The sequence below is a fragment of the Chinchilla lanigera genome, unplaced genomic scaffold (genome assembly GCF_000276665.1).
Source record: "Chinchilla lanigera isolate Chin_1 unplaced genomic scaffold, ChiLan1.0 scaffold00060, whole genome shotgun sequence".
Taxonomy (NCBI): Eukaryota; Metazoa; Chordata; class Mammalia; order Rodentia; family Chinchillidae; genus Chinchilla; species Chinchilla lanigera.
In genome coordinates this window covers 8,963,888-8,991,860 of record NW_004955461.1, presented here as the reverse complement: position 1 = coordinate 8,991,860, position 27,973 = coordinate 8,963,888, and the positions used below count along the sequence as shown (strand labels likewise).

Genomic DNA, 27,973 nt, shown 5'->3' with positions numbered 1-27,973 from the left:
TACCTGTGCATGCAGTTCCAGTCTTCCCTCACCACTTAGGAGCTGTGGAATGGACAAACACCTCATCTTTCTGAACATTGGCTTACTTATCTATCTAATGAAGCTGTAAACTACTTTGGAATTTGTTGTAGGAGCAGGGAGATCATTTACAGATATATAAAACCCTCTGTAGATGGTTTCCAACATATTAATATACAACCAGTGCTTTTGTATTTAAATCTGATAGGGCATTAATGTTGTGTATTTACAATTGGAAAGAAATCTATTTTCTGAACAACTTTAGAGTTATGAGAGGATTCAGAAAGCCAAAGACGTCTACTTTTTGTTAGAGTAGTCTGGCATAATAGTATTTAGTTAGCCTAATTTTGTTTTTCCTGTTATGATGGAATAACAAAAGGAAAAAAAAAGCATATCTGCACACACTACAGTATTTAGTTTTTTTTGAGTTGATGACTGTACCATAACTGTTCCTTCTGTCTGTTTATTTTTAATATACAGCATGAGAAAAGGAAAGCAGAAAATATTGAAAGATCAAAGCTGGGCATGGTGGCGCACACCTGTAATCCCAGCATTTGGGAGGCTGAGGCAGGAGGATCATTGTGAGTTTGAGACCAGCCTGAAGTATAGAGTGAGCTAAAGGCCAAGAGACCCTGTCTCAAAAAGACAGAAAAATCAAGTTAATAGAACAGAAAACCATACAAAATACCAAGAAAAGGTAAAAAGGGATGTAAAACATGGTGATGGTTATAGTCATAGTGCTTAGCTGTATATATAGAACATTTTTCATATATGTGACATTTGTTGCTCAGATGGCCTGTAACTTCATTCAGGGTTCCACAGCAGCCAAGTAATGGACATGGTGTGGATCCAGCACAGCTGTCTCTGTGCCTCGCTGTGGGGCGAAGGCCGTGCTGTAGATGAGCTGGAGCCCTGCACAGCTGACTCATCTGCCGTCTCCTTTGCAGGCTGTGCAGTAGGAGAGTGCAGAGGGACAGAGCTGTTGTGCACAGCTGGCTGTTGGGAAGGCAGTGACATGCCTTAAAATGTGTCACTGTTCCCCAAGTTGCTGTATTGTTTCTTTTCTTTCCATTCATGACAGGGAACAGAAGTTAGGATTTTGGCTTCTCCCGGGTTATGAGCACACACTTATCTTCATTCTTGAGTGAAGATAAGCACTCGGTCCAGTAGTATCTGAATAATGATTTCTAAAAAAGCACCAGGTCCAGTAGTACCTCAGTGATGATAGTTCAACTGTTCTCACAGGAACTGTCACCACTGAGCTACATCGCACGCCTCTTCGTGGTCTGTGTGGGCTTCTCCTCCATGGAGGTGTATGCCTGAGTTCTCGGTAGCTTGACCTGCTGTTAGGATGCCTGGGCAGGCTGCGTGTGATTCAGAGCTGGTGCTGTACCCATGCTGGCACATACCAATAGCCCTGCTCTTAAAAGCATGTGCCCAGAGCACAGGCAGGATGCAGAGGTTCCCTGGGAGGTTACTTCTGGACCCATCACTTTACAGATGTGGGGACCATGATCCAAACTGTAGTTCCAGGTTATGTGGCTTACTGGTGCTCCATGGTTAGATTATCACCTCACTCTCCAGCTCTGGGCTTTGCCATGGACCATGGTGCACTGTCGGCCCTCATGTGCCTCTCAGCTTCTTGTCTCAGCATCGTAAAGCTTCGGTTCCCTCAGCAGTCATAGGCAGTAGAGACAGTGGAAGAAAACGCCTGGCTCACTGATCACTCTCCATCACACACCTGGCTCTGGGACCCTCTGCTGCCCGCCCCTACTGTGCATCACCCTTGGCTGTCACAACCTGTGTGCTTGTCTGCACCTCCCACTGGACAGTTGGACAGGCACTAAGTCTCAGTTTCAGGATTAGCCCTTGGTGCTTAGTACAAAAGCAGGCCTTGTATACGTGCTTGGGAAGAACGAAGTTCAATGCCAAGAAACCCCTAAGTCTGAATCTTTGGCCCAACAACAACAACCAGTGTTGCAAAGCTCTGTTAGTTTATGAAGCAACATATGCTTTCACATTTGATCCTGAAGACCCAAAACCATGGATTTTTGCAAAGGCCCTTGAAGCCTTTAATTTTATTCATTTTAACTTAGTTCAATCGAATTTAGTGATTATCTGTTCCATCATTTGCTCAGGATCTCTGTCCTCAGGAAGTTCCCAGATGTTGGGAGAGGCAGGTGTGACCAGCTCCCTGTAACATGCTGTGAACACTCTCACAGGAGAGTTGAAGCACTTAAGAACATTGACCTGGAAGTAGAGAAATCTACTTGGGAGGGTCAGAAAGGCTGTGGAGTGGAGGTGCTTGGCTGACCCTCCAGGAAAGAGTGTCCCTGTGGGAAACAGCCACATAGGAAGAGCCTGTCGGGGAGGCAGGGATGTGCGCTGTTTTCACAGGTATGATCTGTTCCTTTGAGGTCGCAGCTGTATGCACACTTGTATGTACATTTGTTTCCCCTGGTAGGGGTGAAGCCCTTCAAATGTTCTTTGTGTGAGTATGCGACTCGCAGCAAGAGTAACCTCAAGGCTCATATGAATCGTCACAGCACTGAGAAGACTCACCTGTGTGACATGTGTGGCAAGAAATTCAAATCAAAAGGGACGTTGAAGAGTCACAAGCTCCTTCACACGGCTGATGGTGAGTAAGTGGCCCCAGGTCAGCCTGTAAATATGCAGCCCGAGGCTGGTCTTCCCTGGAAAGCAGCATATCAAGAGCCCAGTGCAGAGTGGGCCTGACTTGGAGGGGCGCTGTGCACTCTCTGGGTGTGTGCTGTGTGGTGGGGAGGCATGGCAGGGAGGCTGCTTCAGGGAGTGGGGCCATCTCAGGAGGCCTTGATGTGGGTTCTGGAAGTGTCCATCCTCTTCAGCCCTCCATCCCTGACATCCTTGATCACACCAGCCTGAGTTTTCAAGTGGATGCTCTTTGTCATCCAGGCTGCCGCAGGGTTCCTGTGTTCCATCCAAAGTGGGGCTCTGCCTAAAATACAGACGATAAGTGGGCAGATTTAAACTCAATAAAGTATGCTTAAGTGTACTTCTCTTCATTCCTTGAGAACCTTGATTGAGTTCTTGTGTGTACCGGCTGTGAAGGGAGGGCATAGGGAACCAGACAAGAAGGGCCAGTCTCCATCTTTGGGGAGGTTATGATCTAGAAGGGAGGACAGAGGGTGGGTGGACCCTGCTAGAGATAAGTGCCAGAATCAGAAGGAGCTCAGGAGCTCTGGGAACAGGGTGTAAGTCAGAGGCAGAGTGCTAAGACAGGTCCCTGGCCTGGGCTACATGGAGGGAAGGGAGATTTGTTCTTGGAAGACAGGCAGCTAAACTGTGAAACCCCTTAAACAATGTTCATTTTACTTAGAAACCCCCGTTGTGTGAGAGACTTGTGAATACTTCATGTAGCAAAGTTGTTAAACTTTATTTCAAATTTATTGTTATTTTAGCATAGTTATGTACAAAAATTGGAGCTCACTGTGAAGACCCAAGTTATTTCAATAGACATTTTAATTTCAGTATGTAAGGGATGATATAGCCAGGTATGAATATTCTTGGAATTGGCCTTATTTGTGTGTGCTGTTGGCTCATGGCCAAGAATTTATCTGAGTTTGACGGACTTGGTGGAAAGGCTGAACACTTGGCCAGGAGTCCTCAGTATTACTCGCCAGGGGCTTGCTGAAGACTGAAAAGGTATCAGGGTTATAATTGTTAAAACTTAGTGTTCTCTAAATAAAAATTTCATAATCAAAATAAAAAACACAATGACAGTTATGAAGTGGTCAGATATGAATGATGAAAGCAATAAAATCACATAGTTTTGAATTCCATACCTCCACAGTCAGCCTCACTGATCTGTCTGTTGCCTGGACCATTCAGCAAGAACTGAGTTTCTTGATGTGATGACACATTTCCTGAAGTCTTCTTGTGAAGAACAGCTGTCCCCAGAGCCAGGAAAGTCTGCATTGTCCCCTGGGGCATGATAGCTGGGGTGGGATGGCCCTCACAGGGACTGGCAAGGGTGCTGTGGCCTCCAGCCTACGTGGTGATTTGGGCTTTGTGCTCAAAAACTTTGAGCTCATGGTAGCCTCTCCCCAGGCCCTGGCCTTGCAGCTGGAGCTGCCTGCCCAACATCTGTACATGGATATCTGACTGGCCCCTTAAACTGTGTGTTCATTTCTAGCTCCTTGTCTTCCCTCCCAAACCTGTCTCCTATGGCTTAGGAGTTGCCACACTTTGCAAAAGGATAGTAAATAGTTTAGGCTTTGAGTACCACATACAGTATCACATACTTTTTCTCTTTGGTTTTAAAAACCTTGTTGAAATCCAGTAAAAGCTTACTTAACTAGCAGGTGTACAGAAACAGAAAGCAAGTTGGGTTGGGCACTGGCCAAGGCTGCTGACCTGGCTGTTCCCATCTTGGTAAATATGACTCCATTTCAATGGCTCGGGTCAAAAGCCTGGGACGGCCTGGGCAGTGTTGTGCTTCCCCGCTAAGTGTCCATTAGCAAGTCCCACAAGTTCTCATTTCAAGTAATGGGAATGCTCTACTTCTTAGCACCTCTTGGCATGCTTTTGCCAGGCCTCTGCCATTTCTTGCCTGTGTTTTTCTTTTTAAAGTTACCATAGACTATGTTATCATGTCTTTTTCATGTGTACCTAAAAGGAAAAACAGGAAAGTAATTTAGAGATTTTCCTAAACTGTGCTCCTTTCAAGCCCAACTCTTTTGAGCACCTCTGGTGTACAGTGAGCCCCTGAATCTTTACCCAGTCCGAAGCACCCACCTCTAAGTTTTGTTGCTGGTGCTCGCTGATCCCGTGGGAAAGTATGAGTTGGCCACATTCACTCCTCATTACTTTGACGCTGTGTCATCTTTACCAAGGGGCTTTGGAGTTTCTCAGCCAGATCACTTGGGGTGCAGCAGGTAATCCTTTTGGGTTGGTGACTTCCACAAATTCAGTTCCTTCTTACATAAGTTGTTGCTTTGCAGAAAAATATGGGATAAAAATGCTCTCTCCAAGTTGAATTTGTTTTTCACTAACATTATATTCATGCCCTGTGCTTTGTCCTTGATTTGCTAACCATTAATTTGTACAACATTTTTTTTTTTTTTTGGTGCTAGTGATAGAACCTGGGGACTCTTGCATGCTAGGGAAGTGATACTTTACTGCTGAGCCACACCACTGGCCTGTAAAGCAGAATTTTTAAATTTTAAGACATTTTAAAGACATTTTAAAGATGGCAGTCGAGAGGCTGGGGATATAGCTCAGCGGCACAGATGCCTGCCTTGCAAACTCGAGGTCCCAAGTTCGATTCCTGGCACAAAAAAATAAAATAAAATGGCAGTCAGACATCACACAAATATTAATGGTGCATGTAACTTAATTGAAACAAGGATATGAACGGTGAGACGAAGTTTCTGCCTGCACACACGGGGTCAGCTGCCATGACTGCTGAAGGAAGTGGCGGTCATACTGGCTTTCATGACTCGTTCTGGTTTCTGAGATATTGAGCTATGAAAATTGTGTCTCAGAACTGAGCAGATAGGATAGTTCTTGGTTAGTTGCTGGCACCATCCTAGGAGGATGTCGTCATTGTCATCCCCATTTGTAGGTGAAGATGCTGATTGCCTCTGGCCTTGCAGCAGCTCTCTGACTGGCCGTTCCCTCTTCTGCCCTTATCCCTCTGAGTTCTGTTCTCAGCATAGCAACCTGTGATCCTGTTGGATCAGGTCAGGTTCCTGCTTCCTGGGTTCAGAAACCTCCCAGGGGTCCATGCTCATTTTATGTCACAGCACAAATCCTTCTGATGGTCTGTGTGATCCTTGCAGCCTACCCCACTTGTCTGCCTTCATCTTCTGCTCTGCCCAGTGCTCATCTCTCTGTTACTGGTCTCCTTGTTCTGTGGACCTGCCAGGCACGTGCCTGTCTCAGCATTTTCTCCAGCCTTTCCCCTGGCCTGCAATGTTCTGTCCCCTTGTACTAATGAATATTTGTTCATCTTGTTCAGGTCCTTACTGAGAGTTAGGTTCCCAGTGAGTCTTTCCCAGGCATAGTATGTGTATAAAGTGCTGCCCCTTCCCACATTTTCTAAATTCCTCCCTTATTTCTTGTGTTTTTCCACTTGGCTTTTCTTTCTCAGGTTTACCAAACAGTTTCCTTATTTATCATTTTTTCTTTGTCCCTACTTCTGGAACTCTCTCGCTACTTACTTCTTTTCTCATGTTTCCTACTTCTCTTTAAACCTGTCCTTTTCCAGTGGACTACACAATTTCATTTGTGATTTTTCTGTGTCTTTTATTAGATTGTAAGCCCTGCAAGCAGGAGATTTTGATATACTTCATTTATGTCCCTGGCACCTAGAATAGCACCTGGCTTATAGTAGATGCTTAGTAAATTTTTGAGGCTTGAATAAGAAAAAGCTGTGTTACATAAGCTGGTTAGGATATATTAGTATCTAAAAAGTACCAGTTATTTCCTTCAGTTTCATCTCTCAGATAATTGTGTTAAATCAAGTACTTGTGAATTAGATATTTAAAAGCGTGGGATTCATTGTTAAGTGAATCTTCTTGGACATCTTTTAATGAAGTAAAAAGGAATTGAGTAATTGTTGTCTCCTTTACCTGCTTGCAAATATAATTTTTCACATTTATTGCTTATTTAAAGTGGTGTATCCCTGTTTATTGCATTTCTGTTTCCCAGAGGAGCTCATTACTATACTGTAGAAACGATAGGCCATTCTGGGTAAAGGTTTCATTTAGACAGATTTGCCAGTCAATGTGTACAAAGAGAGACCTTGATCTATAAAGAGTCTGATCAAACGCTTTACATGTATACCAACAGTCTGCAAGCATTTAACACAGAAATCACGCTGCAACACATTTCTCCCTTTTGAATGTAAAAAGGGCCTAGATATAAGTTACAGTCCAGAGGTCCGTACATGATTCTGCCCACTCCTACCAGAAGGAAGGTGAATGTTGCCGTGCTTTGTTATTATATAATCCAAAAAGAATTCTATAATCATGAAATAAAAAGCTCTTTGAAGTTCAGAGATGGTTCCTTTGGGTCTTCCCTTTTCCCCAGTCCAACCTTCCCTCACACACTTGAGTTAAGAAGCTTTCTGGTGAAATTTACAGAGGAGTTATCTAGGTTTCAAGCACTCTTGTGATGTATAATTAGACGGAGGGAGAGTTGAGTATGGAAATTCGGTCTGAGTGGAGAAAGTAACTTTTCCTTCCTCCCTTCTTTGCTTCATAATAAGAGATTCCATGGCTGCTTGTTAAAATATTCTAGGAGGTACAAGTGTGGAGATCTCTCCCCCTTCCTCTTGTGTCCTCTGAAAAGCAAAATTAGTCCAGGGTAAAGTAGCTTCACTTATCCTACATACGACCCTGTTACTTCTAAAAAATGTAACATTTGAGAATCAGGAACCATATGGAAAATGGTGCCTAAGTACCAGCCTGTTTTGGAGAGATCATCTCTGCACAACATCCTCATTCCCCCGCTCTTTCCTCCAGAGAATGCTAAGGGCAGGGTGGGTTGGGGCAGATAACCCAGCAGGGCAGCTTTCTGTTACTTGTCTTCCCCAGGCTGATGGAGAGGCAAGCAGGGCTGATTTCAAGGCCCAGGAGAATCATTTTATAGGCACACGACGTCTGGGTCCACAAGAAGTTCTTTTTGTCATGGTTTTGTAAACTACAAGTCTCTTGGGAATAACTGAGCCCATACTATAAAATGAACCCTGCAGTCTGACTCTCAACAGTCATCTTAAAACTGCTGTGCAGATTTGATAGTGGTACCTTAGTTCACAAAGTTGATTTCACGATTCTGATTTCAAACGAAGCTGGACAAGAACTGAATCAAATTGAATGGTTAGGTTCAGTGTTGACCTTCTGGGGAAATTTGATTTGGTTCTCATCCAGTTCGGTGCACAGGGTGAAGAAACAGATTTCCCTCTAGAGTCCCCAGAAGGAATGCAGGCCTGCTGACATGTGGACTTGAGGCTGCTGACCTCCAGAGCTGTAACATAATAAACTTGTGTTGTTCTAGGCCAGTAAATTTGTACTCATCTGTTATAAAAGATACAAGAAACGAACACATCCCTGTTACACTGAAGGTGAAGAAGAATCTGCCTGCACAGGCAGGAATCCCTGCAACCTGGGTCTGCCCTCCTGAGGCCAGGTTTTGCCCATTTTGCCTGCCTGCCTGTCCATGAAGCCCAGCACCCAGAGCTTTGCCACCTAGTACTGAGGAACACATCCAGTGGGAAGCTTAACAGACCTTTCACTGCAAGGACTTGCAGAGCACACTGCTTCATGGCTGTAGGATCTACGGTCATTTGTACAATGCACATCAGAACAGAAGTAGCTATGGAAATAAAAATATAGTTTAAAAAGTCTCTATACTTTACAAGCTAAACATTAAGCCACTATCGACTTAGCTTGGCGATTCTCTGTAATTAGTACATCAGTTTTCAGACAAGGAAGAATGGATCCAAAGGAGATGGTAACACAGTCATATGAAACAACTAGAAAGACCAGAGCACTATGCCAGGAGTCTGTACCCTGGACCCCTCTCCCCTGGTAAGGCTTTGGGTAACCAAGTCTTATTTAATACAGTGGTGCTTCGGTTCATGAACTCAATTCTCTCTGCAATTCTGGTTGCAAACCAGACTGGACGAGAACCAAATCAAATTTCCCCAGAAGGTCAACACTGAACCTAACCATTCAATTTGATTCAGTTCTTGTCCAGCTTCGTTTGAAATCAGAATCGTGAAATCAACTTTGTGAACTAAGGTACCACTATCAAATCTGCACAGCAGTTTTAAGCTGACTGTTGAGAGTCAGACTGCAGGGTTCATTTTATAGTATGGGCTCAGTTATTCCCAAGAGACTTGTAGTTTACAAAACCATGACAAAAAGAACTTCTTGTGGACCCAGATGTCGTGTGCCTATAAAATGATTCTCCTGGGCCTTGAAATCAGCCCTGCTTGCCTCTCCATCAGCCTGGGGAAGACAGGTAACAGGCTGCATATATCCTTTGATGTATAAATCTCTGCCTTTGTGTTCAGAGCCAGTCACATAGCATCTCTAATCTCTTCTATCCCACTTATCATCACATCTCCTCTGTCTCTCATCCAGCTATCTTCTTCTTGTGATTGTGCCTTGGCCCATATGAATGATTCAGAGTTGTCTCCAAGTTCAGGATCCTGAACTTTTTCACACTTGCAAAATCCTTGTCTTCTCCATATAAAGTAGCACTTCAGATTTTAGGGATTAGTACCTGCGTGCGTGTGTGGGTGTGGGGCCTTATCTATCACCATTGGGTTGGACTCACACTGGGTATGTATGTCCTTTTTATTTCTCTAAAAACTAGAGTTCTTATTACCACAAGCTCTTAACTGTGCTGTAAGTGTGGATATTTGTAGCAATTAATCTACACCATCAAGGAAAGACCACATTCTTCTTTCAGGTGTGCTGTCATTAGGAAGACACAGTGTGATAGATAATATTCAAAGAGTATCTCTGCTGAAAAAGGGTAAATGTCATTTTTCTGAAAAAAGTATAAAGTCAGTTTTCTGAAAACTGCTGAAAATTTACTTATGCTTAATACCATCTTTCTCAGTAAGACTGGATAAACAGTCATGAGGAAGCACTTTTACTTTTATGCCTTTAGATATTGTTACTAATAACAGTTTAGATTTATTGAAATTCTTTCTGTAAGTACATTAGCGCCCATCAAGTTGGAAGTACACAGAGTTTGTTTTGGCTGCAGTGATTATTTTAATGGACATTTCAGACAAGTTGCCTTTAATTGGAAGGAATTTTCCATCACTTTCTCTTAGTTCTGATGGAATCCCAATGCCAGAAAGCCAAAGGTATTGGTTTAAGATTTTCCTACCATTTCCCTTCCTCCTTAGTTCATGTAGAACACTATTTAAAGTAACTTGAGCTGCTGGAATCAGCCTCACTGAAACTCATCAATCAGGTGACAGAGGAACCAGCAGGTGCTGTGCTTTGCAAGTGTGGTCACCAGGTGTGGGGGGGACTTAGGGCCCTGGAGATGAGAGGCAGTTGTCTTCATTTTCAAAAGTTGAAGCTAGGTGCTGACAATGTCCATCCCATGCACTCAGCATCAGAGGTCCAGGGCAACATAGACACTTTGTGTTTCTGTGACTACCTGGGATGACTTCCTGCTGGAGCTCAGGTCTGAGCAAAGCAGGAGCTCTGCTGGCTCCCCTGGCCCGCGATGCGATCCCATCCCCTCCCACACGCTCCAGAGAAAGGCAGCCTCATTCCTGTGGATTTCTTATTCCTCTCTTTTTCTAACCCAAGGCAAGATAATGTGTGTTTCTTGTTCCCCTTTCTCCCCTTCCCATCTCCAAATCCCTCTTGCCCCATTTTCACAGGGCAGATTGGGTTGCTGTCCCTGGAATAAGGCCTGAACAAAGGGCAGAACTTGAGATGATCAGACTTCAGACCATGCAGTTTCTTTTGCATTGTGCACAGTAGAATAATTTAGCCAGTGTTCAGTTTGACAGCCCAGGCAGCACCCAGATCAGAGATCATTGTCCAGAGGATGGGGATCAGTAACAGTCCCCTTCCAAAAGAAAACTTCTAAATGGGTTTTGCAAAGATGGTACCTTCTTGAGAGGTGGAGCAGAAAAAGTGCAGGTGACTCCCCACATCTTGGCAGGTGATCACATGCCTTTGAAGGGGATTGGAGCTGGCAGTGCAATAGTGCGTCCCCGGCACTGGAAGGTCTCCAGTCTGGTGCTCAGAAGGGTGCCTCGCTGAAAACCTCAGGGGTGCGTCCTGCTGATTATGTCTTTTTTCTTTCCACCTGCAATAGCAGCCTGTATGATCTGGAAATTATCATGCAGTCCTCAGACTTTATCTTTGAATTACGTGATACATCTTTCCTTTCTTGAACAAATTTAATGCCAGTTCTCAAAAACTTCTGCGAAAGGTAGCCTGTTGTGCTGATAAATTAAAGGAACACACATATGCATAATGCATAAGTGTACAGCTCAGTGGAGTATGACAAAGGAGGTAACCACAGCCTAGGGCCAGGAGCAGAACATGGCCAGCCCCTCCGAAGTCTCCCTTCTTTTCCAAAGGTGACTGCTGCTCTAGCTTCTAGCACCGTCCTGAGCTTTCCAGGTCTGTGAACTTTATATAAGTTGCTTCATACTACATATGTTCTTTTGGGTCTGGCTTTTTCCCTTTTAATATTGTGCTTGTGAGATTCCTGTAGGTGGCTGTGATTTTGACTTTTAATATGTCTCTGAGTCAAATAGGCCTCTGAGTCAAATAGGAAAAATTTTATCAGTAATTGAGATGTAAATTCTGTAGTTTGTCACTGGGAATCTTTTGTTTCTGTCCATAGCTTTTCTTCACTGAGGCAGTTTTTTGCAGTAAGCCTGGAGTGCTTTCTGCAAGATTGCTTCTTCAAAAAGAGTTGTGACTCAGCTTTCTCTGTCTTCCTCACCGGCAAGACTTGGCTTAGAGTCACTTTTGAGTGCTTATAAAAGTAAAAGCCTGCCTCAGAGGGCAAGAAGTGACCACCCCTGAGATTATTGGCAAAGGTAAGACCATCTCTTCCTTGGGATACCTGCACAGACAGAGCTGTAAGCCAAGGTGCAACAGTCCAGCCCAGGTGCTATTCTGTACACAGCAAGCTCTTTTCAAGTTCAGGAATACTGATGCCATTGCATAGTTCTCTTATTGTTACTATTTTATTTTTTGCTTTTTAATATTTTGGTGCTGAGGACTAAACCTAGGGCCTTCTGCTTGCTAGATAAGTGTTCTGACACTGAGATAAATTCTCAGCCCCACATAGTTCAGTTATTGACAGACCTGTGTCTGGGCTTTGTACAGTGGTAGGTGAAGCATGCCAGCCTATCGAAGATGGAATCTAATGATCTGAAATGCCTTTCTGTTACGGCACAGACAACATTAAAGCAACAGTCACAAAGGTCAACCCCTTCCTAAAAGGATGCCGCAATTCTGTCACATCCATATGAATGATTCTTTTAAAATCTTTATTCCGGGGGCTGGGGATTTAGCTCAGTGCCACAGTGCCTGCCTGGCAAGCGCAAGATCATGAGTTTGATTTCCAGTACCAGAAAAAAAAACCAAAACAAACAACAAAAAATTCTTTATTCCTATTCACATGGAATCCTTATACACCTGTGAAAAAGGTATAAGTATCATTCTTGTAGCCTTGAAATGAATATTCTAATTATTCTCTATTGCTGTACAGTCCGTAAGTGACAAGTTTAAGAATTGTGTAGTGTTGTATTAAGGTAGTGATTCACAAATTATATAACCATTCTCATATTTTCTTTTTTCCTCCATGTATTATAAATTACATGTCAGGGGACTTTTTCTTGTAGATTAGCTTTTCCTCCTTTTCAGTTCTTTCCTCAGGATATGTTTCCTGCAGCAGGGTGGCTGCTTTGTTTTGGTGGTTGCGCCTGTGCATCCCACCGCCAAAATACTTTTCAAAAGATTGGCCCAGACATGCGGAAGTGTCCTATAATAACTTTTATTTTTAGTACTCATGTTACTAAAAATGCTCAGCTTCTTAGCTTAATGCATATCCAGTCAGACCACGTTATAATTTGTATTTATTCGGTAACTCACAACATTGAGCAGGTACTGTAAAGATTCAGTGAGCAACTCTTCATAGAACATATGTAGCTGTTGCAACTGATTCATCATGATTTTATTTTCTCGAGTGAATCATGTAGTCCTACCCTTTTCGTCTGCTTGCTGTCTGGCATCTGCGTTCATGCATTCACCTGTCCATTTGAGTGCGGTCCTTGTTGGAAGTCTTGATCATTTCACAGAAGATCCTTTGAGGAGCTGAAGTTAATAAGAGGTGTATATTGTGAAGGTCCTGGGGGTCTTACGGGCTCCAGCCTTCACATTTGTGGTTGCTTCTCTCCAAAACTCTTCACAGCCCCTTGTCACTGCCTCCTCATCCTATGTTCCAGCTAAGCACTGTTCCCTTGACCATACCGCACACCACCACATCACTCCGCTGCTGTCAGTCTCTTCTGTCACACATGGTAGTTTGTGATTATCTGTTGGCATACTCCCTGGCCGTCTGTTTAAGTGATGAGTGCCCTGAGGGCAAGGGCTCTGCTGTCTTGTTCCCTCCGGTCTCCCGCAGTCAAGTGTGGTCCTGACGTGCAGTGACTGCTAGTGATGCTGAGTCAATGAACACAGCCAACCAGGTGTCTGTAGCATCTACCTTGCCCTCCCTGCCTCCTTTATTTCTGCTGATGCCCCGTCTGTCTCTCAGCTGTGCTCTGCCCTGCCCTTCCTGCAGAGTGGCTTGTTTCTTTGTTTCGTCCACCGTGGCTCCTGAGTATATGCCTGAAGTCCGGACAGTTTCCATGCCTGGTTCAGTGTGAGCCACTTTCCCACTGTAGTTTGATGGCCTGTGACTGAGACAAAGTGAGTTTGGGGGTGGTTGTGAACAGGGCTATGTAACAATTCTGTCGTTCTTGCTGCAGTGGTGTTGATACAAATAAGAACTAGGGAGCTTGTACACTTCTGACCAGGTGCTCGTATCACTTCGTGCTGGCCATGTCTTCAGTGGGGGCTCACTGCTCAGCATTTAAATAACATGGGAGGAAGTGTGCACAATGGGGGCCCTGAGGTGTCCACAATGAGGGCCCTGAGGTGTCCACAGCTTGGGAGGGTGCCAGGCAGACCAAGCAAAGACTAGTCAATTAACTGCATTGGTCATTAGGCAGTTTGGTTACCATGGTGAACGCCACCAATCACAGCAAGCAGAAACCAAAATCCTCCACTGTCATCATGCCCAGATTCTCCTGAGACAGATGACAAATATACTACCAGTCAATAAAAAAATGCCACGTTACACTGGAAATGCAAAAACATTTCAGATGTAAAAAAACTGAGTTATATAGGTAAAAATATGAATATGAAATGATTCAGCTTCAATATAAAAATATCATAAGCTTTAAGATACTGAAAATGAATCAGGTCAGGGGGTGGGGCTGTCATTTTAATCAGAATGGCTCTGGAAGGATTTGGTGAGAAGGTGACACTTGTATGAAGACTTGAGGGTGCTGAGAACCTGCCAGCCACTGTCAGGCTGTGCGCTTTCGGCTGGGGTGGAAACAGGGCAGAGAGCATGCTGGGGGAGGAGAAGAGGGCTTCTAGAAATGCTCTGCTATTATAACTGCTTTCACTTTATTACAGTTTCACAAGCATTTCCCCCTGCTTCCTTTTGCTTTAGGTGTATTGATTTAAGCTGGCTTAATTGGATCTGATTCTTGGATTGTCTCAGAGAGGGCTGGGGAGCTAAAAAGCAGCAGGACAGAGGGGAACTGCTGACTGTAGTGAGGGTCTGCTGCTAGGTCTCCCACATGCTTGCCTATCTGTATCTCTCAGGGCTGATTTTCAGGGGCTTGTAGGCCCTATGCCTGAGCCCGTCCTGCAGCAGGCAGGGATCACCTCCTCATTGTTCCTACCAGGACCTTTGAGTGGAAGAAAAGAAAGAGCCCAGGGTTGTACACGGTGTCTTGGACACAGCCAGACACACTTCCCTTGCCAGTGGCCCCTTTCTGCTGGCCCTTTCTAATGGTAGCCATCCCATTCAGCCAGCCACCTTTATGTGAGAGTGGTATAGATGTGTGCACTGCTGTTATACATTCCTTTTTCCTTTAGGGGAATACGCGTCGCTTCCTTATTAGCTGAAAAGGTGCTTAGGTGGCTGTGAATAGGGGCTTCGGGGCAGAATAGACTAAAGTCTGGATCCAGTGCTTCCTACTTCATTACCTGGCAAGTTACATAGATTCACAATCCTAGCTCCCCATACGTAAACAGGTAATGCTGCCTGGAGTCTAGGTGTGCATGCACAGTGACACCATACGTCCAGTCACGTAGGTCATGATGTCCAGTAGTTCGGTATTCAGATGCCCTAGTCAGGTAGATTTTATAAAAAGTGAATGATTTTAAAAATCAATCTTTTAAAAATTTTATAATATTTTTTTCCTTTTCCTGGGACCCTCTGTGATTTACATTCATATACATCTATTTGATGTTCATCTTGCAGCCATGTGAAGTCATTCTGACCTGGGTAAATACTGGGTCTTTCAGTCCACTCTTCTGTAATTCTTAGGAGTGTCTTTGTAGAAGACAACCTGCTAGTTTCAGAACATTGCTTCTTTATGATTAGTTATGAATTGCCATTCCAGTGTTTTAATTAGGCAACAAAGGATTATGGCAAACACTCTCCCAGGACTGTTTGACTCAAGCTGTCAGTGGTTGCTGAAAACATTGCGAATATTTATTTCCAGGGCTCTTCCGCCTCCATCAGCAGTGGCTTTTAGGAGTTGCCTTCTTTTCATTTCTCTTGCAGAGTCTTGATAGTAGATCTGCACAAGGCTTACTTCTGATCTCAGATGAGGCAATTCCATTCATTCATTTCTGGGCTCCCTTTAGCCTTTATCTTTTACTCTTTGATCTGAGTGATTGATAATGAGTGAAGAAATATTTATCACCTCAGAAAATGGTTCTATTAGTGTTCCTTATGCCACTATTACAGGAAGAACCCAAACACAATTATTCTCAAGCTGTCTGGGACGATGATGATTTATTTATCTGCATCATGTATTAGTGGAAAGTATTGTGGCTGTGATCATACTACTGATGTGTACAAATGCATGGCCTTATCGTTTAGAAAAAGATCATACTTCAAGAAAAAGTTAATTGCTTTCTAGTTATAACTGTGTGCCTTAAATGTGAAAAAAAATCTCCCTGCACATTGAACTTGAAGAAATAGTAAAATCTAGAATTTAGGGCACATTCATTTAGAATTATAGTTATAACTATATTATTTATGTGTTTATACCTTTTGGTTTTGTTTTTTTTCATTTCTTACCAAGAGCATTATTTACGTAAGACACACAGACTTTCCTGTTCATTTCTTGTACAATTCAGTTTAATAAAATGCATGGAATATATTCAGTATTTGCATGCACAGAAGTGCTGACATTACTGATATGAGTAAGACATAGTTCCTGCCCAGGGGCAGCTAATGGCAAAATTCTGTAGAGCTGAGACACAGATTGAGATATGTGACCAGTGTGTAGTGAGGGTATGCGGAGGGGCTGGCTGAGCCCAGTTATCAGAAATGCTGTTTGACTTGAATTTTGAGTTTAAGGGAAGAATGGCCAGATACAAGAGGCAGTACATCCCAGACATGGAAAATTTTAGCAAAGGTTTAGGGGCCTGAGACTATAAAGATGAGGCAGAAAGTTATGAGAATGGAAGGGACTACGTTATAGAGTTGAGGTACAGAGGGGACAGGCAGAAGAGGAAGTCAGCAAATGGGTGGGGAGCATTAGTTCTGATTCTGAAGAACCTTTGTGCAGTGTTCTGGGACTTTGCCTAACTTTGTTAGGCAATTGGGCACATTGGTGGGCTATGGGAGAAAGATGTATATCTGGATGGATGGATGGGTGGATGGATGGATGGATGAGGAAGATGCCCGAATGGGAAAACAGTTTAGGGTTTTTTGCAATAGTTTAGGGGAAAAAAATGGGAAGGACTTAAACTAGTGAGGAAGGGTTATAGAGAGATAGACATAAAAGATAGGAGATTGAATCTAGAAGGTGCAAATTTTGGCATCAAAGGTTATCCAAAGCTATAAAAGACACTCCTGTGTAGGGATACTTGCACAGAAAGGAGTCTGAGCTAGAACCATGTGAGACATCAATGTATAAAAGAGGGTTGACAGGAGAGACTGCCGCAGGGATAATCAGAATGAATAGTCAGAGAGCCTCAGGGAGGCTGTAGTGTTGTGAGTCCAAAGGAACAGGTTTCCAGAGCATGGACTGGTAGCAGACTCTTAACTAGAGTCACCCAGTGAAGTCAGGAACTGATGTCTACCCCTGGCTTGGCCTCTTGAAATTCCTTGGTTACCTTAATGAGAAACAGGTATTGTGGCCAGTTGATGGCATCAGCCAGTTTTTGCTGGCTTCAGGGGTGAACAGCAGAGAAACATAGAGGCTGCAGGTATAGGTAAGTCTCACTTTTCTGGTCTGAGAGGGAGAGGATTGAGGGCACTCTGGAGGAGCCATTATTTCTGGGGAGCCATACTTCAGGGCTGTGGTTGCATTTCCCAGTATGCTTGGACCATTGCATCAAGCTGATTGTTGAGCCATTTACTACTACAAGAAATAGGACATATTTCTATTCTGCTGCATATATTTGTATTATTGCAAATGGAGGTTTTGTTTATGCTAATCAGGAAAAAACAGTGTGCTAGGCCCTGTATAGCCATTAATTTGTTTTAACATGTAATCCTGTTCACCCCATTATTGAACATTTAAATATTGCTAAATCATTACTCTTCTTAAGAAAGCTGTTTTGCATTTTGTATTAGTTTTCTATCTGGCATACCCTCAAAAGTGCTGCTTATAGTCTTGTCAGAGTTAGGAGTGCTACAACACAGATCTTTCCTCTTGTAGAACGTCATACTGCAGGTTATTCTGACTTTTAGGATCTCGTCTGAGCTCCCTAGTGAGATGCTCAAGGTCCTGGAAATCTGCCTCCCAAATTTTCAGGTCAGTTCTTGACTTCCTGCAGATCTTACACTCTGGAAGGAAGATCCAGCTGCTTCATTTTTCCACCCTATAATCCCTTCCTCTGAGCACCCATTCCTTCAGTTGTGTCCACCCCTCTTCCTCGATGCCCTTCTCTTTAGGTAGCTGAGCACACTCTTACTCTTTCTTTAGGAGCCTGCTTGAATGTCATTGCACATCAGGGCTCCCCAGGAAGAGGTCATCGTTCTTTCCCTTCTTGGTGGTCTCCTCCCCATTTGTAGTTGGTGGAGACTGTGCCCATTACATTGCATTTGTGCATGTCCTTCTATGTCCCCTCTGAAATTCTGGTCTCTTACCTGACAAGGGACACCTATGTGTACCAGCTCAATTTCTGGCCCTCATTCACATGGCAGAGCTGGTATCCTGGTGATGCTCACCTTATCTTCTGCTTCTTTGCAGGAAAACAATTCAAATGCACAGTGTGTGACTACACAGCAGCCCAGAAGCCACAATTACTGCGGCACATGGAACAGCATGCCTCCTTCAAGGTAAGAGGACTTGGGAGATAGAGGTAGAGGTTCTGGCCAAAAACGTACTGCATTTTGGTCTTCCTTTCACCTTTTGTCTCCTTAGCTGCCACACATGGAGTCCAAGGCACATCTCAGTTTATTTTGTACTGCCTCTTTAGAGGTAGCATTTCTCTGTACTTTGCAAACCAATTTGTTATGGCTTCTATCTAGATGTGCCCCCAAAGCTTCAAGCAATCACAGGTAGAACTTTTTCAGAGGTGGTTAGAATGTGTGATGCTGGACTTGATTCATGGTACAATGCTAGGCTCAAAGGCACTACGTACTCCAAGTAGCATGGATAAGATATAAGGGATAGAAAGAACTGTGATCATCCCTTGTTGCTTTGCTACTTTCTGTCCACTGTGAACTATTTCTTTTTAGCAATACCTATCTGCCATGCCACTCTGCCTTGGAACCATCTGATTATGTACTGAAATCTCTACAAATTGTGAGCTAAATAAACCTTTTCTCCTTTAACTTTGGGTGTTGGGTATTTTACCTCAGCAACCAGAGAAAAGTAATTTAAGGCAGAATTTGGTACCAGAGAAGTGGGGTTATTGCTGTTACTATAACTGACCATGGGGTTTAGGGGCCTTTGGAGCTGGCTTGTGAGAAGAGTTTGGAAAGGTTGGGAGAAACCATCTGAAAAATTGGAGCTGGAATGCCTTACGCTGTACTTGATGAGAGCTTCTGGTCAGAGCACAGAAGAGCAAAAGGTGATAGAAATGCTACTGGTAAAACCAGGCTCCGGAGGTTTCTGCTGGGAAGAAGGACTGCATTGGCTGTTGGACTCCAGAAAATGCTATGGCTTGGCAGAAAGTTTGCATTTTTCTCGTGTCCAGAGACTTTACCTGAGATTTGGGCTACCAGACTAATTAATCGTGCAGAAGAAATTTTAAGGCAGTCTAATGTTGAGGTGGTAGCATGACTACTATTGGAGGCTTTTAATCAGATCTGTGTTGAGAATCAAGAGCAAAGAGCCCAGTAGAATGATTCAAAACATTGTAAGTTTGGCCAGAAAGGAAGCTCCAGTAAAGCTATGGACTGCCAAGACAGAGCAGAAGAGATTTGGTTGCTGAGAAGAAGCAGGAAAATAGAAAAGATGGCATGAGAGCATCATAAGGAACATCAGAATTCCATCCTTTGCAGCCTCAAAATTGCAAAGGTGAAAGACTTTGCTTTGAGAAGAGAGTCCAGAGTGTCATGTTCCAGAATGGCAACAGCCTATGGAAATTGTTCCTCAGGATTTGATTCATAGGCACTTGACTTCTATAGCCAAGAGAGAAGGAAGTCTGGCTGCTGCTCCAGCTAGTGGCAGACCTTGGTATCATCCATGTGGTGCTGGTTTTAGGTACATGCAAGATGTAAGAGTTGTGGGGTCAGGAAGGCTTCTACCCATATTTTAGAAGAAGGCCTTGGAGGCCAGGCAGTGTGCCCCTGAGAGGGCAGTGTATGAAGCTGTGAGTGTGAAGCCAAAAAGCCAGACGCAAGAAATTTAGAGAAGCCAGGAACGTGGATCATCTGAGGAAAACTATAAGGAGAGAGCAGAACCAGCCCAAGAGAGAAGCCATGAGAGCTACAGCTACCAGAAGTGCTATATAGCTGGAGGCTCCCCAAGTCCTTCAGAGTTCACAGATTGGTGAGGATTTAATGTTTGCCTTACAAGATGTTGGTCTTGCTTTGTTCCCATTCCTTGCTATCCTTTTGTAAGTAAGGATACTTACAAAAGTAAATTACAAAAGTAAGTTTGTAATTTTTGGAATGGAAATGTCTATCTTGTGCTTGGAAGTGTGTAACTTTCTTTTTCATTTGTATAGGGGCTTGCAGCTAAGAATTTGCCTTAAATCTCAGAGGAGACATTGGATTTGGTATTTTCAGCAGTGCTGAAACTGTTAGGACTTTGACAGTTGTTAGAGATGTACTCAGTGTCTTTTGCATAAAGGGATGTACATGAGTCTTTGGGGGGCCTAGGGGGGGATGTTATGGCTTGTGTCTAGATGTCCTCCCAAATGCTCACACAGTCAAAGCTGGGGCTTTTTCAGGTGTGGCTGGATCTAGTGTATGACACTAGAATTGATTCATGGTGCAGTGGTCAGCTCAAGGGCACTAGGATTGAGGGTGTGAGTACTACCTGCCCTAAGTAGCCTGGATAAGATATAAAGGTTAGAAAGTGCTGTGATCATCCTTTGCTTGGTTGCTTTTGCTGTTATCTGTTTGCCATGAACTGGTTCTACTCTGTAATGTACCTCTGCCAAGCCACTCTGCCTTGGAGTTAGCCAATTATGAACTGAAACCTCTACAGACTGTGGGCTAAGTAAATCTTTACCCTTTAATTTTGGGTGTTGAGTATTTTGCCTCAGCAATGAGAGAAACGTAACTGAGACATAGTTCAAAAACATAATAAGACATAGGTAATGGTGTGTTAGAGGCCTAAACAATCTAGAGTGATTTGGAGGAAAGAATGTAGGCTATAAGGACACATGTTTTTGCCTTGAGATCCTGGGTCACCATTACTGAACGATTTGCTTAAGCAGCTGTGAGGAAGCCCAGGTGGCAGGCTGCTATAAGAGTAGGAGGTTGTACTCAGGATGCCCACCCTAGTGCCTGCTGTATGGCAGGGGCTCAGGATATGGTGGTACTCTGCATTCTTTTAATGCCTGTAAATGGTGTTTCTTTGATGTGGGTGATAATATCTGCTTAGTCACTGCTTTGGGTGGAGTTATTGAACAGAAGAACTGTTGTCAGGCAATTTGTTCAATAAAAAAATCCTGTTTATTACTTGGTACAATTTGACCCTTAAAATTGCTGCTACTGCTGCTAGCATATACATATGGAAGTGAAATCAAGATTTACGGACATGTTGCTCTAAAATATTTATCTGAAATTGTGTCTACCACAAAATCCTAGAGAATTATGGAATATGGAAGGAAATCTTGGCCACCACATTGGTAGCTTGCATTGATTGAAAATCTGTGATGTGCTGGTACTGTATCTAGAAGTTCAAATATCCTCCTCAGTAGTCACTATTTCCCCTTTTTGACAATAAAAGAACCTGAATCTCAGAAACCAGCTGATCACACCCATATCCTTGGATTTCTATCACCTTTGTGTTATTGCCCAATGCCATAGGGACTTTCTTCAGTTGTAAGCTCATTTTGTACTCGGAATAGCATCTGAGAAATGGATTCCCATGATTTCTCCTCTTGTAGTTGAGAAAGCCAAGTATCTTGGAGGGTTAAGGGCTTATAAGCTTTTAATTCCAAGAAGCGAAGGAGCTAGAATTTGAACTTTATCCTCTCACTGTTAGTCCTATGCTTTTCACGTTATATCTTCCCAGTTATTTGTGAACAAAAAAGGAGGAATTCAAAAAATTAAGGCTGTGTCAACCTGTTTCTTCTGTACCTGCTTTTTTTTTTTGTACTAGGAATCGAACTCAGGACCTTGCACTTGCCAGGAAGGCACTGTATTCCTGAGCTATATCCTCGATTGTACCTGCTTTTGACATTTATACTGAAGATGAGTTTCTGTGCAGAAAAATTTTAATTTGATGTGATCCCATTTGTTGATTCTTGGGATCATTTCTTGTGCAACTGGGATTCTGTTCAGAAAGTCTTTGCCAACAGCTGTCTTCAAGAGCTTCACTTATTTAATGTCCGAGGAGATTAAGTGTTCATATTCATATGTTTGGATTTTTGATGTATTTTGATTTTAGTTTAGTGTATGGTGTGATATGTGGTTCTAGATTTGATCTTCTGCATGTGGATACCAGTTTTCACCTTATTTTTTCTTCAGCAAAAATATTTGACCTCTTTGTCAAAGGTAAAGTAGATGAGTGTGTCTGCATGGTTCTTTCTGAATTTTCTGTTATATTGATCTACCAGTCTGGGTTTTTTTTTTTTCCTCTTTTCCCCCCCAATACTATGCTGTCCTTTTTTTTTTTTTTTTTTTTTTTTTTTTTTAAATCACTGTAGCTTTGTAGTATAAATTTAAGTCTGGGTTTGTGATGCCCCCTACCTTGCTCGTGTTAGCCAAAATTCCTTTTGCTACTCTAGGTTTCTTTTGGTTCTATATGAATTTTAGGAATACTCTTTCCAGTCCTGTAAAGACTGTTATTGATATTTTGATTTGGATTGCATTGTTTGTATAACAATTTTGGAAGTATGATCATTTTGACTATATTGGTTCTACCTATCCAGGAACAGAAGGTATCTTTCCAATTTTCAATATTCTCTTCATTCTCCTTTTTCAGAGTACTGTAGTTTCATTGTAGAGGTCTTTCACTTCTTTAGTTGTTAATTCCTATGTATTTCATTTTTCTTGATGCGATTTTCATTTTCTTGATGTGTTGTTTGTTTAATTTCTGTCTTGGTGAGCTTGTTATTGGTGTACAGGAATGCTATTGATTTTAGAGTGTTGATTTTGTATCCTGCTACTCTACTAGTTATTAATTCTAGAATTCTTTTGGGTGGAGTTTTTGGGGTCTGTGATGTAGAGCGTCATGTCATCTGCTAATAATGATAATTTAACTTCTTTACTATCCATATCTTTTTATTTCTCTCTCTTGTCTAACTGCTCTAGCTAAAGTTTTGAGAGGTGTACTGAGCATGAGTGGTGATAGCAGACATCCTTTTCTTGTTCTTGATTTTAGAGAGAAAGCTTTCAGCTTCTCTACATTTAGTACGATGTTGGCCATTGGTTTGTAATAGATGGCTTTTATTAGATTGAGATAAAGACCTTCTATTCCTATTTTCTTCAGGGTTTTTTTTTTATCATGAATGGATGTTGGAGTTTTTCAAATACATTTTCTATGTCTATTGAGATGATAATGTTTTGTTTGTCCTTGCTTCTGTTTATGTGGTATACTACTTTTATTGATTTGCGTTTTTTGAATCATTTAGGCATACCTGGAATGAATCCTGCTTGGTCATAATTTATGATCATTTTGATGATTTGCTGTATTTTGTTTGCCAGTATCTTACTGAGGACTTTTGCATCTATATTCACTAAGGGATTAGCCTATAGTTCTCTTTTCTGGTTGAGTTTTTTTCTGCTTTTGGAATCAGGATAATCCTTGCTGTCTAGAATGACTTTGAGAGGACTTCTTCTCTTTCAATTTTATTAAAGAGCCTGATGAGTATTGGTATTTGATCTTCTCTAAAGTTCTTGTTGAATTCAGCAGTGAATCTGTCTGGACCAGGCCTTTCCTTAGTTGCTAGATTGTTTTTTTTTTTTTTTTTTTAATTACTTCTTCAACTTCATTGACTGATACTGGATTTTCAGGATTTTTATATCTTCTTGGTTCCACTTTGGTAGTTCATAGATATCTAGAAGTTTATCCCTGTTTTCTGAATTTTCCATTTTATGAAACTATAGATTCTCAAAGTAGCTACTGATAAGCTTATGGATTTTGGCAGAATCTGTTGTGATTTTGCCTTTTTCATTTCTAACTGTATGTATTTGGGTCTTTTCTTTCCTTATTTTGTTAAGATTGGCTGAGGGTTTGTCTGTTTTCTTAATTCTTTCAAAAAACTAACTCTTTGATTCATTAATTATTTGTATTGCTCTTTTAGTCTCAATTTCATTAATTCCTGCTCCAATCTTTAGAATTTCCTTACTCATGGAAGCTTTGGATTTGGATGGTTCTTGTTTTTCTCAGATCTTGAAGGGTATGCTTAGGTTATTTATTTTACCTCACTCTGTTTTCTTGATGTGGAAATTCACTGCTCTAAAGTTCCCTCTTAAGATTGCAATAAAGTGTCCCATATATCCCAGTATGTCATACTGGCATTATTACTTGATTGCAGAAAGTGCATAAGTTCTTTTAATTTCATCTGTGAACTGTTGATTAGTCAAGAGGGTATTATCTAATTTCCAATACATTTACACAGTTTTTATGCTATCTTTTGCCATTTATTTGTAATTTCATTGCACTGTGATCCAGTAATATGCATGAGATAATTTCACTTCTTTTGTATGTACTAATGCATGCTTTGTGGATTAGAATGTGGTCTGTTTTGGAGAAAGTCTATGCTGCTAAGAAGATGTATATTCTGTTGTTGTTGGATGGAACATTGTGGATATCTACTAAATCCATTTGTTTGAAGGTTTGATTCAACTCTGCTATTTCTTTGTTGACTTTTTTTGGAGGGGGTCTACTTGATCTGTCCATTTGTGACAATGGGGTAGTGAGGTCCCCCATTACAATCGTATTGGTGTTTATCTCATTTTTCATGTCTATTACTGTTTGTTTTATAACATTGGTTGCACTGGTATTTGGTGCACATATGTTTATAATTGTTAACTCTGTTTGTTGGAGTTAATCAATATCTAGTCCCCTTCTTTGTGTCTTCCAATCACTTTTGGTTTGGAATATACATTGTCTGAAATTAGGATAGCAGCTCCTGCTTTTTACCAGGTTCCCATTGCATGGGATGTTGTTTTCTATCCTTTGATTTTTACTCTGTTAATTTCTTTTTGAATTAAACGTGTTTCTTGTATACTGCATATTGTTAGGTTTTGTTTCTTGATCCATTCTGCCAATATGAGGGTTATTAACTGAGAGGTATTGACTTATTGCTGTCATTGCATTATTTTCCTGTTCTTGATTTCTTTATTTTTCTCCTGTTGCCTACCTGCTCATTCTGCCAGGTGTGTTTATTCTTTCTGACTTATTGGCACTGCTGACTTTATTGTCTCTTTCTAAGATAACCTTGCAAATTTTTGTAATGCTGGTTTGGTGGTCATGAATTTCTTGAAGTATCCCTTTTTATGGAAATACCTTATTTACTTATCAGTTTTAAAGAAAAATTTTGCAGGGTTCGTAAATTGGGGTTGAAAGCTATGTTTTAGGATTTGAAACACTTCACTCCAAGCCCTCCTACCTTTAGGATTTATATAGAGAAGTCTACTACATTTCTAATGGGTTATTTTTATTTGTGACTCATTGCCTTTCTTTAACAGCTTTTTGAGATTTTGTGCCTGTGATGGACTTCTGGTATCTCTTGAATTGAAGAAAGCCATGCATTCAACATCATAGAGAAATTTCCTTTATTCTTTCCTTTTACTTTTGTTTGTTTGTTTGTTTTGGTATTTTGGGTTTTTTTTTGTTAGCATGTGCATTATTTTCAGTTTTTTTTTTTTTTTTCCTTCTAATGTCTGGGGAGGTTCTCTTTTGGTTATGGCTATTTAGGGTTGTATATGCATCACCTATCTGTATGCTGATTTCTTTTTATATATTGGGGAAGTTTTGTACCATTATTTTGTGTGAGCCCCAACCCTAACCAGTAGACCACCAGGGAGTGTCTGTATCATTATTTTGTGAACCGGGTTTTAATGCCATTTGTGTTGTCTTTTGATTTTTCACTTCTTCCAGTTATTCTTAGCTTAGTCTTCTTTCCACCATCTAGCAGTTGTTGGATCCATTTTTTCATGTTATTTTGTTGCTTTTAAAGTGTGTCTTTAGCTGGTCTTTAAAGGCATCATTGTTTTCTGGTTCTGAAATTTTGTCCTCACATTTGTCAGTTCTATTGCCCATACTTTCAATATGATTTTTAGTCCTCTAGATTTCTGATTGACACCTTCATAGGCTCTAATTCTTTGGTAAACTGGGCATTTATGTTTTGTATTGTTTTGTTTAGCTCATCTAGCTTTTTACTGGTGTCTTCTGAAAACTCTTTCATTATTTTGGTTATTATTTCTGCAATGACAAGCAGAAACACTGAAACAACACCCAGGATTTGGAAGCATATTTATTTATATTGATGGACACAGATTGGGATAATTCCCAGAACCTCAGGCCCCAATCTTTGGTGGTCTAGGGCTTTTGTATGATGCACAAGCAGGAGGTACAAAGGAGGTACAATGGCAAGACAGGATGGCATGGTAGTTCTGCAGATTAGCTAGCAGGGTGAGGTCATCGGTTACAAGGGTAAATTAATGATCATCAGTTTATGAAGTTTGGTATAATGGCAGTTATGCTGTCGTGGCCACAGGGGTCAAGAAAGTAATTACAAAACCATGAAGCAGTTACAGAGCTAGGCAGTTTCAAAAGAACAAAGTTTTAAAAACAACAATTTTTCTTTGTACACTTTTTCCCTTTCATTTCCATTATCTGTTTAGTTGTATCTTCTCTAATTCTACCAAGTATCTCTTTGAGCTGTTTTCTAACCTCGTTTGTTATCCTTTTGGCTAATTCAGGTGTGTGGTTTATGCTGTTTTACACCGCCCTGCCCACTGGATTTGCTTTGGGGGATTTGGGAGTTTTTGGAAGCATTTTATTGTCTTAACCCCCCATGTTTCTATTTTTTGTTTTTGTGTATGTGTGTGTGCTGATGTTTATGGATGCTTATATTTAAAGACTTTGTTGCTGATATAAAGATCTCTTTAGTTACTTTTTAGTAATGGATTTTGGGCACTACAGTCCTTTGCCACAGCCTGAAGATCCAAGTACCTTGGTTAGTTTGGGAGGGGAAGATTCAGCAACCAAATTAGTCCAGCAACCAAATTCTCTGGGAATATACTGTACTATTGTTAGTATCACAAAGTTAATCTGAGTGTTGACTTACAGAGAAATAGTGACTATTAAGCAACCCCATTAATATTAAATGAATCAGCTAGAGTAGTATTGTCCAGACAAATTAGATATTATTATACCATAGGAACCAATTATGTATCACACTTAATCCTAGAGGAGAACTCTACAATTATGGTGTAAATATTAAGAAAACCCTGGTACTGACTTAAAAGCTAATATGTACTAAATATCTATATCTCTGCTAATGATAGAGAAGTCAGTGGTAATTTTACAGAATTAACTAAATATAAAAAGCTTAACAAATCTTTATGGTTGTATATTAAAGATATAGGGTTTGTGGTTGGGGAGTGCAAGAGGATACCTTTGAAACCTTAAATTAGGAGGAGGAGAGAGAAATGGTATGTAGGAGCTTATTGGGAGTAAAATGATGTTTATAGAACCATGTAAAGTAAGAAAAAATCAGTGATAAATATGAGACAAAAGAAAAAGGGGGGAGAAGGGAGAAGTTATATAGAGATTAAGAATGAGAGAAAAGCAACAATTGACTGGAGAAATTTCACCCTGGGCCCTAGGACAAAGAAATTTCCAAGACACTTGTGTTACCTATCTAATCACATAGGCAGGACAAGGCTATGCTTTATTTAAATTTTTATATCTTTCAAGTTCACAGGTTAAACTTATATTTGTCATCTAGCAATCACACATCACATGTTAGTAAAGGCACATCTGTTAGTCTTGTATGCATACATGAGAGAAAAGACTGAGTAAAATCTCTTTCTTAACTCTTAGCATATGAAGACACAAATGTAAACCATTCCCCCGATAATTGTTTTCCTTTGTGAAAGGCAAACAGTTGTTGCAAGTTGAGGCATCCTGATTCCTGGAGGGAGGGGTAGTCTAAGCACAAGGTGGCTTTAAAGTTAACCCCCAACAAGTTGGAAAGTAATTGGGGTTTCTGACTTAATAGTAAAGATAGAAGAATACAATAGATAAACGGAGATTTTTCTGTGGTCGGGAGCCAGTTTCCATTGAGGAACCTTGGGTATCCACCAGAGAGCAGCCTGGCCATGAGTCCTTGTCTGTGCCATGTGCACTTGCTACATGACTTTTTTCCCCATTTGATCCCCACTTAAACAGTATCACCCTAGTGACTGTACTCTTTGTAATCCTATTGTTGGACCATAGTTTTGTCCCACCTCACACCCATCCTATGATTTGCCATTAGATCAATATTATCTAAGTGACTATACTTGTAACCTTTTTTTTTTTTTT

The 27,973-nt window shown here is 41.4% G+C and overlaps 1 protein-coding gene and 1 long non-coding RNA gene across 8 annotated transcripts in view; one reads left to right on the top strand and one right to left on the bottom strand.

The window, feature by feature from the left end:
• The window catches only part of Zfat (zinc finger and AT hook domain containing), a 289,108-nt gene that overhangs the window by 160,447 nt on the left and 100,688 nt on the right, over positions 1-27,973 (top strand). For all 7 annotated transcript variants that reach the window (XM_013521342.1, XM_013521341.1, XM_013521339.1 and 4 more), the window contains 2 exons: positions 2,483-2,656; positions 18,059-18,147. In XM_013521342.1, coding sequence (XP_013376796.1) covers positions 2,483-2,656; positions 18,059-18,147 — 263 coding nt within the window. The remainder of the gene's footprint in view (positions 1-2,482; positions 2,657-18,058; positions 18,148-27,973) is intronic.
• LOC106150032 lies at positions 2,667-5,029 on the bottom strand. The gene is made up of 3 exons (XR_001236570.1): positions 4,795-5,029; positions 3,843-4,668; positions 2,667-2,995 (listed from the first exon to the last, which is right to left on the bottom strand). It is a non-coding gene; the product is annotated as an uncharacterized LOC106150032 (long non-coding RNA).